Here is an 11,751-nt window from a genome sequence, read left to right as displayed (position 1 = left end):
CCGAGGAAATCAGGTCGGCTGAGTCAGTGAACTCTTTTAAGTCCCTTCTTAAAACAGACTTTTATAGGAGAGCCTTTCCCGATCTTATTTGACTTTATTTTATCCCTTTTATTTTATTGTATTTTACTAATTTTATATTTATCTTAAACGTGTATTTTATTCTTTTCAATGTTTTCATGCTTTTATCTTGTATTGTTTTTGTATTATTGTCTCTTGGGTATTATTGTCTTTACACTTGTTAAAGCACTTTGTAACTTGTTTTTGAAAAGTGCTCTACAAATAAGGATTATTATTATTATTATTATTATTATTATTATTATTATTATCATCATCACAGAACGGCAGAATCATGCACTTAACTCATGTTGTGTCATGTTATTTCACAATTAGTCAAGTAGCAGCACAGTCTTGTTGTATTCTAAAGAAGATTGCATTCATTGAAGGCTTTATACAATTTTGTCAGTTTTGATCCTAAAATACTCAATATAATCAGCAGACCTAGAATATATCATGTAAAGTAACAATTTACATTATTTCTGTAATGTAGCATTATGTAAATACAGAAAAAAAACATTTGCTGGCTTAGCTTGCTTTGTGTGACATCATTAGAAATAGTCTACATATGTGAAAGTCTTTTGGATACTTTAACTTTATAGACTAAACAATGAATCATTAGAATAGTAGTATACCTGTGCAGCCCAGATGTTGTCCAGATCCTGCATTGTAAGAGCTTTCTCTTTGATAACGAAGCGAAGGATCTTCTCCAGTTTCTCTACGTACTGCGGCTGGTGCAAACTGTCCCTCAGCACAATGGACAGGATGTGGTTCTGCTGGATCCACTCCTATGGTAGGATAAGGACACACAGAAGGGAGAAGTGGATTTTACCTTTAGACAAATCTTTGACACAAAGCTCAAAAGTTAAGAGCTGAGCGGAGGCTTACCGCCATGCGCTCTGCAGTCAGCCATTCCTCCTCTTCAGGGTTATGCCGATGAGTGTAATAGGACACACTGGAGATCACCTTGTTAACTTCATTTAGTGCATTCATTTTGCCGTTAAAAGAAGAAATTTGCAATAACCTGGTGATAAAAATTGAGAGTTAAATCAATTAAATCATACTAAATGTGTATGATAATTGCACTCAAATTTGAACAAAATCCTTACTTTGGTGATAAGAACTGATATAAACACATAACCTTTAATACTCACCTAAGAATCATTTTTAACCTAAAAATCTCTAAATTCTTAACGGTCTCCTCCTGCCCTGGTACACGAGAGGCCAGATTTTTCAGAGACTTGATTATCATGGACAGTGCGTCGTTTTTGGCTTCATTCTTGGCTTCTTTCTTCAGCTCCTCATCTGTGAGATTCTCTAAAAACTGAGGAACCATCTCGATGACTGGAAGGAAGTACTTCTTTACCGTGTGCAATGTGAGGAACTCGTAACACTGGCCAAAAGGCCTGTAACGCAGAGAAAACACAATCATAATAAATACAAAATCATTACACAGAGCACTTTGCTAGCCCATAAAATGTTACATGTTGCAGAATACTGTGAATTTTAATTGAATAACAGCCTCACTTGATAAGTGCAGCGATGATCTGGACGTTCAGTGCTTGGCCGCTCATGAAGCGATCGTGCAACATTTGAAACCCGTTTAACGTGCCAAATTTGTTTATTAAGTCCACCAACCAGCCCTGTGAATTAAAACAACAAAGAAAAACACATGAAAGAAGTTGCCTTTAATCTGTTGACCAAGAGATGGTTTCACAAATTCTCAATTTCTTAAAAGATATTTCATGTTGGGATTATAACTGACAAATCCCCACAAAATTTTATTAATTAAAAACAAAATATACAAATTTCCTTTTTTTTTTTATTTCCTTTAACTAAGTTTACAACTATGAGCGTGAGACCCTGCCACAATATTATGTCCATTTCAGTCTTAGTATTATTGGATCTCAGTGCTGCTTTTGACACGGTCAACCACAACATATTACTAGAGAGACTTGAAAACTTGGTGGGACCTTCTGGCCCAGTACTAAACTAGTTTGACTACTTTGAGTCTATAGGTAATCATCACACTTCTGAGCTAACAAAAATGACTTGTGGAGTTCACCAAGGATCAATTCTGGGGCCTCTTCTGTTTAACATCTACATGCTTCCACTGGCTCATATTATGAAAACCAACAAAATATGTTTCCATTATTATGCAGATGACACACAGATTTACACAACAATGTTAAAAGGGGACTATGATCTCATATAAGCACTGAGAAACTGTATTGAACAAAACCATTGGATGTGCCAGAATTTTCTTCAACTAAACATAGATAAAACTGAAGTCATTCTTTGGGGCCAAGGAAGTACGATTAAAAGTCGATGCTCAGCTTCAATCGGCAGGTCTGCTGAAATTCAGTTCTTTAAATCAAGACTGAAGACTTTTTTTACCACTGCTTTTAATAAAATCTAATTTAAGGCTGTAGATTAATATCTTACACAGCACTGTAACTTCTACCATCCTGTTTTATCCAGCTTTTATTTTCTATTTTACTCTTCTAAAATGTATTTTATCCTGTTTTAATTTTCTATTTCACCCTTTTAAAAATTGTATTTCAATGTCTTTTTTTATTTATTTCCCTATAATGTTTTATGTAAAGCACTTTGAATTGCCTTTTTGTTGAAATGTGCTATACAAATAAACTTGCCATGCCTTACTTTCTCCTTGCGAGTCATTTGAGAAAGAGATCCAAATCATTGTGGAAGAGACACAGTATTAGAGACAGACAGCTCTACCTGACCAGACATTTAATTGCTTCTTTTTAGCCAATAAAATAAAGTGAATAAAACGTTTACATTCTTGTTAAATATTTAACAATGGCTGAATAATTTTTAACTTTTAAAAAAACAAAACAAAAAAAAGTCAGTATCAAAATCTGACTTAACAGTTGTACAGTGGAACCTTAAGTAGCCCCGGGCACCCTGCCAACAGAGGCAGACAGACAAGCGGTGCTGCAATACTTTTCAAACTGACTCTGTGCCCACGCTGTATCATCACTCTTTCACTGTAAAATTCATATTCTCTGGTGTATCCACCTTCTCTTTTATACAATCTGCTTTCTGACACAAGCACTAAGTGTCTTATGGACAGTGAGTTCCATATTTTTCATTATCAGGCTACTCCAGAGAGGGATTTTCTTCGTTTTATACGGGCCCTCAGGGTAAGACTAAAATGCCACTCTATGGATTCTGTTAAGGATGAAAAAAGTCCGGCTGACTGTCCTCTGGAGGAAGAAACCTGTTGCTACTAACATGATTTAAATTTTTTTTACACGCCTAAACATAATAACAATAAATGTATTGAGTGATGTCATACACATCTAGACTGTCAAAAGTGTAGCAGACATTCAGAATGCAAAATGGGAAAAAAAAGTCAGTTTTAGGAAAAATTCAAACCTGGCCAGGATGAAATAGTCTACCATTAGCCTCATCAAACATTATATTATGGGTACAATTTTCATCATCGGTGGTTCACCTTAGGAGAGCGAGGGTCTGGTGGTCGGGCAAAGAGCTCGTCGTCGGCCAGCTGTGCCCCAGCGGGAACAGTCTCAGAGGGCCGTGTGCCATTGTAGATGTGGAACTTGCAGTGAGGGTTGGTGGCCATGGCCAGCAGCTCCAGTAGAGGAAACCAGTCCTGAGAGAGCTTGGCCACACACAGCTCCACCAACCGGTGTGTGTTATTGATGATACACCTCTGTGACATGATCATGGGAAGAAAAAACAACAACAACAAAATAAAAAAAAACAGTAATATATTAACCATTAGACTACGAGAGACAATGGAAGTAAGCAAAAGAGTGGTTGATAAAGAGAATTTCAAGGCAAAGAAAATGTCCTTCAGGAATACTGCGATCCACTGATTTAGTACCAGAAATACAGTGTTTTTCACACATGGGCTATATGCTTGGTGGGCTCAAGTATATTGACTTATTACAACAAGAAGGTTTATACAGTTTGACATAATTTGCACTGAATCCCCAGACGCATTCTACAGAACAGTATGCAAATATGTCACCTGCTAATCTTGTCAAATAAACAGAATTGTAGAACCAAAGATTCAAATAAAATGAACTTTATTAAGTCAATTCCAACCTAAACAGCTGAATGCTGTGGAATTGAAGACTTGGCTGCAATGTTGAACATACTACCATCAAGCTAAAGCTTCACCAAATGTATGCATTGTGTTTAAAATACAAGTGAGCAAGATCACATTAACCATCAACTCAGCTTATGTTCACATCTCCTCCCTTATTTTAGCCTTTTGTCTCCTGGACTCTTCTGCAGTTCTTAAAGTTTAATTCAGAGGCCCAGTATGTTAAAAAAAACAAACAGGTTAGGAAAGGATGGAAGCTCTGCTGAATTTTGACATTTCTGACATTTGTTACAGTACAAGTCATTTAAATTGAATGTTTTAACAGTAATGCCATGGCATAAAACATTTCCATGGAAGAAAAATTTACAGTAGCAAGTTGAATCTGACTAAACAGTGTGGGTCAAAGCTTCAGATTATTATGTGCTATTAGCTCTTTTTACTGATTGTTATAACTGACACCTTTATATTAATAAAATGTTCCTGGAAATATAAGAAATACTATAGTATTCATGGCTTTTGCTACCCTTCAAGCAAGCGATCCTTGCTAAAGCAGCTGCCACAGACTTAACTTGTAAAGTCTCACATTTTACTCATAAGACTCACAATTTGTTGCCTTTACTGGCATCTTACAGTATCAACATATTTGATGTGAAAACTTTAGATTTCTGTGTAAACAAATAAAAACTGTGCCTGCTAATCATGTCATTAATAAAATGACAATCCACTGGCCCTTCTGCATGGCTGCTGACTGGTTCACAGATCTCAAGGAGCCAGATAGAAGCAATCGATATGGGACCGACTCACAGTATACCAAAACAGAATTCGGTTGCAAAACATTTTTTGAGTGACTAATTAGAATAATTACAGCAGCTGTGGATTATGAAAAAATATTAATCTTGTGTTATGTACAAATAAGGTTATATTTAAATAAAATATCAAACTAGTCGAGATTATTTTGAGGGTGACAGGAGAAACAAAGACATTTTGCTCATTTACATTCTTGTCTGTCTCACTGGTTAACCGTGAAAGGTTCCAGAGATCAATCTCCCTAATATCACACAGCCAGCCTCAGCTACTTCTGACAAAAAGATCATTGATCACTGCTGGCGTTGCCTCTTTCCCTCAGCTCTGAGAAAACCAAACAGGAAACTCAATTAACAGCCACTACCCAGGTTTGAACGATGCACGCATCCAATGAGATAAGGGCAAAGATGTCAAAAAATAAATAAAGCTGAGGTGACTATGTTGACTCACACCACCTGACAATATTATGAAAGGTTGACAAAAATCTATAACACCTTTGAACCCTTCTCTTTAAAACCGTGAACCTATGTAAACTGGTAGTTTTGTTCTGTGCAACGTCAAAATCCTTGTGTGGATTTATCTCTAAAATCTGGCTTTGCTATGTGTTACATACACCAACCTTATTTTTTTTAAATATATCATGGGTTGATTATTAGAATTTAGTTAGAGTTAGAAAAACTCTGGAGGACTGTTATCATTGATTCCTTTGCTTACAGAAGCTTGTTTTTCAAGTACCGAAATACAGAACAATGAAAACTCACATGAATCTCAAACTTCCAGCCACTGACTGCCTCATCCGTCAGGATCTTTGTGAAGGAGATGGTCAGACCATCTCGGAAAAACCTCTGACATGCCTCACACTTCACATCCAGTCCTGGAAGGAAAGATATCCCTCATTTAAAACCATATCCTTCATTTAAAATGTGCAACAAAGTGAAATGAAAGAGCATGAAGGAGGTACAAAGCCTAACACGGGTCTCTGCACACACCAGGGAGTTATGTTTAATTACCTTTAATACCTTTTTAAGACTAAATATTAAAGAAAGGACCATAAAGACAAGATCTTAGAGATAATTTATAAATGTTTCAGTTTAAAAATGGTAAGAATGCATATTTTATTAAAAAAAATAAAAAAGTTACCCTGTTCAACATTAAATACAATATAAAAGCTAATGCATTCATTTACAGTTAACAAATATCAAGTTGTTTAAAATCAAATAAAATCATTTGTAGTTCAGCATTTGAAAAAAAAAAAAAAAAAAAATTCTATTTAAGTAATACTCTCTACAAGAGAGTTTTATAAGACAGATAATTTTATAACAAATTTTGTTTATTTTACTTCCTAATTTAAATTATTTGTCATGTTCTACAGATGTCTGTTTCAACTTGTGTTAAGAAATTAAACTGTATTTTCTTCATTCTGCATCACCACATCAGCTGCAATTGCAGTTACAAATGACAGAAATCCACAAAGTGTAATTCTCATTAGAAAATAGTGTTCACCAGGAAGATACCAGTCAGAGCTTTGTCGAGAGGTGGAGGCGGGACTAATGTTGATGGAGGCAGCCGCCTCTTAATTCTGTATGCAAGGAAAAACCCTGGTAGGGGATATTCTGCCGTGGTTTCAAAATTGTGGTTACTTTTTTGGCCTGATCAGTCTAATAAGATGAATATCTGGACTTAGCATTTTATATCTTAAGTTTTCTCAGTATTTTCCAGTCTGGATATAATAGGCAGGGTAGTGCTACAATCTAGACCTGAAGAAGGTCACTTATTCACAAAATATTTATTTTTGTATCATAATACTATAATTTGTGCAGATACAGTAAAAGTAAAGTATTTTTGGTTCAGTACAGAGGGAATAATTTGGTGGAAAAGCCTTTCATATGTAAATATTTTCTGCTTTATTGTTATAGGTCATTGTGAATTAAACATGTTTTGCAAAGTTTCGTTGGGCAAATCACGTAGACATAAAATGACGGAAAATAAATCACCCACTATTTTCGTGTTATTTATCAAGCACAAAGGGTAAACATTTGTCAGGTCTAGTTTATAAAATGTGAGGATTTGTTGATTGAACAGCTCTGCAGACATAAAAGAACATTCTGTATATTCCTACCTTTTTTACTCAGGTCTATAGCAGCTTCCAAGAGGACTTCTAACTCTCCTTTTGGCAAAACTGGAACAACCCAACGAGGCCTGTAAGAAAAAAAATGTAAATCAACAGAGAAATCACCATGTGTGTGTAAAAAACATGGATTGCATGGGTAATCTGTCTATGGGCACCCAAAGGAGCTCAATTTACCTTGCTTACCTTTTACTGTTGTGATGTGTTCTGACTAAATGTAAAGCAAATTTTATGGGGGCACATAAAGTCATTGGAAAGACACAAGTAGGCATGGGCCGGTTACTGGTTTCAAGGTATCCACCAGTATGAAAAAGTCAAGGTTTCAAAACGACTAAAATATTCCGTTATACCATTGCTGCGATATCAGCTGTTTTTTTTATGTGTCAAAAACGGCAAGCGCAGGAATCCCGCAGGTTGTGCGCAGCGTAGAGAGTAACATGACTCCTCCCCCGGTTGGTGCGAGCAGTCAGTCGCCTATGTGTAGGATGGCCGAAAGAGGGGAACCTCTGAACATTTTTCCCCAGCTAAAAAGACAAAGTCTGCCATATGCTATACCGTCAAATACCACCCCATTTACTGGAACACCACCCGTCGCTCTTGCTAAATTTAAGGTAACACTATCTTGAAGTGAACATTTGCAACAAGCTAAGAGTAAGTGTGTTTGGCAGTAGTGAAATAAATACTACTGACTTGCTACAGAGGCAGATAACATGGTTATTTAACTAGCTAACATCAACTTGTTTCACCCCTCACGTTACTTTATAAAGCAGGAAATAGAGTACTACATTTCTGGGTTTTAGTTCAATAAATACATTTAGCTGGTATCCAATTTATACTTCGACCACTGTGAATTACGTCTGTACAACAGATGTGTGTGTAATAGACACACTCTCTCTCCTTATGTGAATATGTGCATCAACACTGAACTAATCATAGTAAATCGATTTTTATAGCATTATTAGATGTTTTTCTTAGCCATAGCACTATGTGTTGTTGCTTAAAAATAAAACATTTTGTGTTCAGAGGGAAGAAGTTGTTTTTTTACCCATACATCTATAAATTATGCATTTTAGAGCTGTAATCGCAATACAGTGAAACTGTGATATTTTTGCTATAAAAAGGTTAAATTTCACTTTAATTGCAAATCTGCAGTGAAACTCGCATAAGAGGTACCCAATGGAGTTTTCAACCACTAACAGTGCTATAGAGGATCAGTTTTATGAGATGGACAACGTTCTGTTTATGTGCTGAATTAGGGAGTGACGAAGGATGCAGCCTCTCTGACTGCATGTGAGTAAATACCTGTTGATCATGTCATCCAGCTTGGCTAGGTCAGTGTGAGGGAAGGCGGGCTCCTCCTCTTCCAGCTGAGGGGGCCCATCCCCCTGGCCCTGCTCATCTGGTGGGCTCACTGGAGAGTTCTCATTAGATGAGTTAGGAGATGATGTCTAGGAAAATCAAAAGACAATCAAAATCAAAGAATGCCTACTGACCTCATCATATAACCGAAATCTGACAGTAATACTATGTCAGACAAGGTACAAAAAACAAAAGTACCTTAAAATAAAAAAAACATTTAGTATAGATCCATTGTCAGAAAAATATTAAAGTGTGCAAAATGTAATTTAAATTTAAGTAATACTTTACTGATTGCTTTTTATGTAACAATCTTTAGTAATAAACAAGACTATAAGTCTATGGTGATGTTAGAGTTAGATAACTGTTGAACAGACAAAAAACAGAGACACTTTATTATCATTATTTTCTTATTAGTTGTGGAGTGAAGCTTTTAAAGTTTAGTATTAAACCACTCAAACACAAGGACAAGCAATGTTTTGATTTTGTGCCCATTTATGATGAACTATGACTTTGGGTTGTTCAGATTGGTGATTGGATCGCTTATCGACAATTGATGGGATGATCGGCGATTGGTTTTTCATACCCCGATATTAAGGTGATTTTAACTAGCTCACTATCAGAACTAAGATGACATAAAACAGTCTCTAGAATCTGCACCACACCGCAGTCTTTCCCATTCATTGATTTCTTTGTGGCGACACGCCACAATATAAACGCTGACCGCCACATACTATATTTAATGAATAAAATCATAATGCATTGTGGAGCTGCGTGCAGCACATAGTTTCACTCAGCACCTCCGCTTGCTCGCTGGCTCCCCCCTCTCTCACAAACACACTGAAACGGAGCCATGTGTTTATAGAAAAACTAATGCAATAAAGTTAACTCTGACAAGTTAGTCCATCCCTTTTCTTAACGCAACACTGTCAATGTTGGAGACGGATATGTTAACGTTAGAATACAGCTGTGTTGTCGAGGTGGACACGCTGTACATAGCTGCTATCGACTGCACCATCCTTCTCCCCGCCACAGTTACACGGTAATTATGTGGCAAACAATGTACAGCGCATTTACCTTTTTATTTACAGTCTATGGCATTTACAAATGTTTCTGGTGGTTTATCTTAAAGCTAATAAGTCCATGCTGGCATTTCATTGACTTCCTGCAACGTAACACCACCCCTGGCAATTAGATCGCTAATCCATGAAATCCCATGATCAGACAATATGAAAATAGAGACGATCGCCCAACCCTACTATGACTTGACTATAAATATATAAAGTGATCTCAAGCATCACGTTCATATGCAGTTTTCAAGCAACAGCATCATCCCTGATGAAGAAAAGCTGAAATGGTGACAAAGCAACCATTTTTTAAAACCTAGCAGTAGGGATGCACTGAAATGAAAATTCTTTGCCTAAGCCGAAACCGAATTTAATGAAAAAAATTCCCGAATACTGAACAGGTACACTCACACCTTTTCCATTTATTTAGCCTTTTTTTTTTTTTTTTTTTTTTTTTTTAACCATTGCATAAATTAAATAGTCAAAATGTGCTTTTTACTCAGTATTTCCCACAGGATGTAGAGAGACTATGGTGGGTGGGTCCGAGGCCCAAGAGGGTCCAGTAAAGTAAATTACATGTGTCCATTTACTTTTAATGCACACATTTAATATGTTTTATACTTTCTGTGAATATAATCCAATTAATCTTATTTACATCCTGTATAGACACCTTATTTTGAAAACCGGAGTTGTCACATATGTATCCTTGTGCAAAATTCATCAAGTTCGACCCAATTTGATAAATAATGTTGGATGTGGTTCTCGTATCGCGTAACATGAAGACTTCACAGCCTCTCTTCAGGTAGGACTCTCATACAGCAACACTTGTCATTGTAAAGAGAGAAAGTGACAGGATAAAGTCGCTAACCTGCCCGTCAGCTCGCACTGGTCCGTTTCAGTGGATTTACCATAAAGGCTTGAATACGTGTGCACTCCCAATGTAGGTGCGGCTAGCTTAACCGCCTTCTCATAAACAACTGACAGAAACACTCAGAAAAGGCTACAAACGGTCTGAACTAAGAAGTCAGCCACAAATGGAGTGGATGTGCTAGGAGACAATTTTGCAGCACGTTGTCTGCAAAAGGCGATTTTTGCATCTTTCTCAGAGACTTTAAAATGCTTCCACACTGCCGACATGTCAACATGTAATTGTTCGGTCTTTTGACCGAACAAAGAAAGTGCTTTTTTTGATTTTTTCGGCCAATTAATTTCAGTGGCCGAACATTTAGTGCATCCCTACCTAGCAGTTTGCCTGTTAGCTCACCAACACTCACCGATATTATCATTTACTAAAAATGCAGTCTGCTGTTTATTTCATTTGTGTGCTGGTCAGAAGCCAACTAGGCTGTACACTTGCAGTGTTTTATTGGAGCATTTCTGATCATTAGTAAACCCAAAGCAAACAAAGGATCAGAACTAGGCCTTGCTTTATGTAGCTGTTACCAATCGATCAAAAATGCCTGACTGGGCACCAATTTCAATGCACCAGTCTGCCCCACTACATCCCTAGATATACTACTATAATTTTACTAATGCCTATGTATTCCTGCATATATTAAATAATTAAAGTTGACTGTATAGCACCTTTAAATTTTTTGCACCTTCAGTTTTTGTTGATCAAAAACTTTGTAAGAGCAAAATGTAGAAGGAACGGACTTGTTGACCTGCAAAGCAAGAGTGGGACTAACTGCTGTTACATACACCTGTTTCTATAGGGACATATACAGTGAGGAAAATAAGTATTTGAACACCCTGCTATTTTGCAAGTTCTCCCACTTAGAAATCATAGAGGGGTCTGAAATTGTCATCGTAGGTGCATGTCCACTGTGAGAGACATAACCTAAAAAAAAAAAAATCCAGAAATCACAATGTATGATTTTTTAACTATTTATTTGTATGATACAGCTGCAAATAAGTATTTGAACACCTGAGAAAATCAATGTTAATATTTGGTACAGTAGCCTTTGTTTGCAATTACAGAGGTCAAACGTTTCCTGTAGTTTTTCACCAGGTTGGCACACACTGCAGGAGAGATTTTGGCCCACTCCTCCACACAGATCTTCTCTAGATCAGTCAGGTTTCTGGGCTGTCGCTGAGAAACACGGAGTTTGAGCTCCCTCCAAAGATTCTCTATTGGGTTTAGGTCTGGAGACTGGCTAGGCCACGCCAGAACCTTGATATGCTTCTTACAGAGCCACTCCTTGGTTATCCTGGCTGTGTGCTTCGGGTCATTGTCATGTTGG

General features: G+C 36.9%; 1 protein-coding gene across 5 annotated transcripts in view; it reads right to left on the bottom strand.

The window, feature by feature from the left end:
- The window catches only part of usp9 (ubiquitin specific peptidase 9), a 49,411-nt gene that overhangs the window by 29,241 nt on the left and 8,419 nt on the right, over positions 1 to 11,751 (bottom strand). For all 5 annotated transcript variants that reach the window (XM_046054265.1, XM_046054264.1, XM_046054263.1 and 2 more), the window contains exons 3-10: positions 8,388 to 8,533; positions 7,077 to 7,156; positions 5,719 to 5,831; positions 3,536 to 3,754; positions 1,582 to 1,697; positions 1,209 to 1,460; positions 943 to 1,078; positions 690 to 842 (exon numbers count right to left, since the gene is read on the bottom strand). In XM_046054265.1, the coding sequence (XP_045910221.1) occupies positions 690 to 842; positions 943 to 1,078; positions 1,209 to 1,460; positions 1,582 to 1,697; positions 3,536 to 3,754; positions 5,719 to 5,831; positions 7,077 to 7,156; positions 8,388 to 8,533 (1,215 nt within the window). The remainder of the gene's footprint in view (positions 1 to 689; positions 843 to 942; positions 1,079 to 1,208; positions 1,461 to 1,581; positions 1,698 to 3,535; positions 3,755 to 5,718; positions 5,832 to 7,076; positions 7,157 to 8,387; positions 8,534 to 11,751) is intronic.

This window comes from Micropterus dolomieu, linkage group LG07 (genome assembly GCF_021292245.1).
Source record: "Micropterus dolomieu isolate WLL.071019.BEF.003 ecotype Adirondacks linkage group LG07, ASM2129224v1, whole genome shotgun sequence".
Lineage (NCBI taxonomy): Eukaryota > Metazoa > Chordata > Actinopteri > Centrarchiformes > Centrarchidae > Micropterus > Micropterus dolomieu.
The sequence above is the reverse complement of the archived record's forward strand: the minus strand, read 5'-3'. Positions and strand labels throughout refer to the sequence as shown.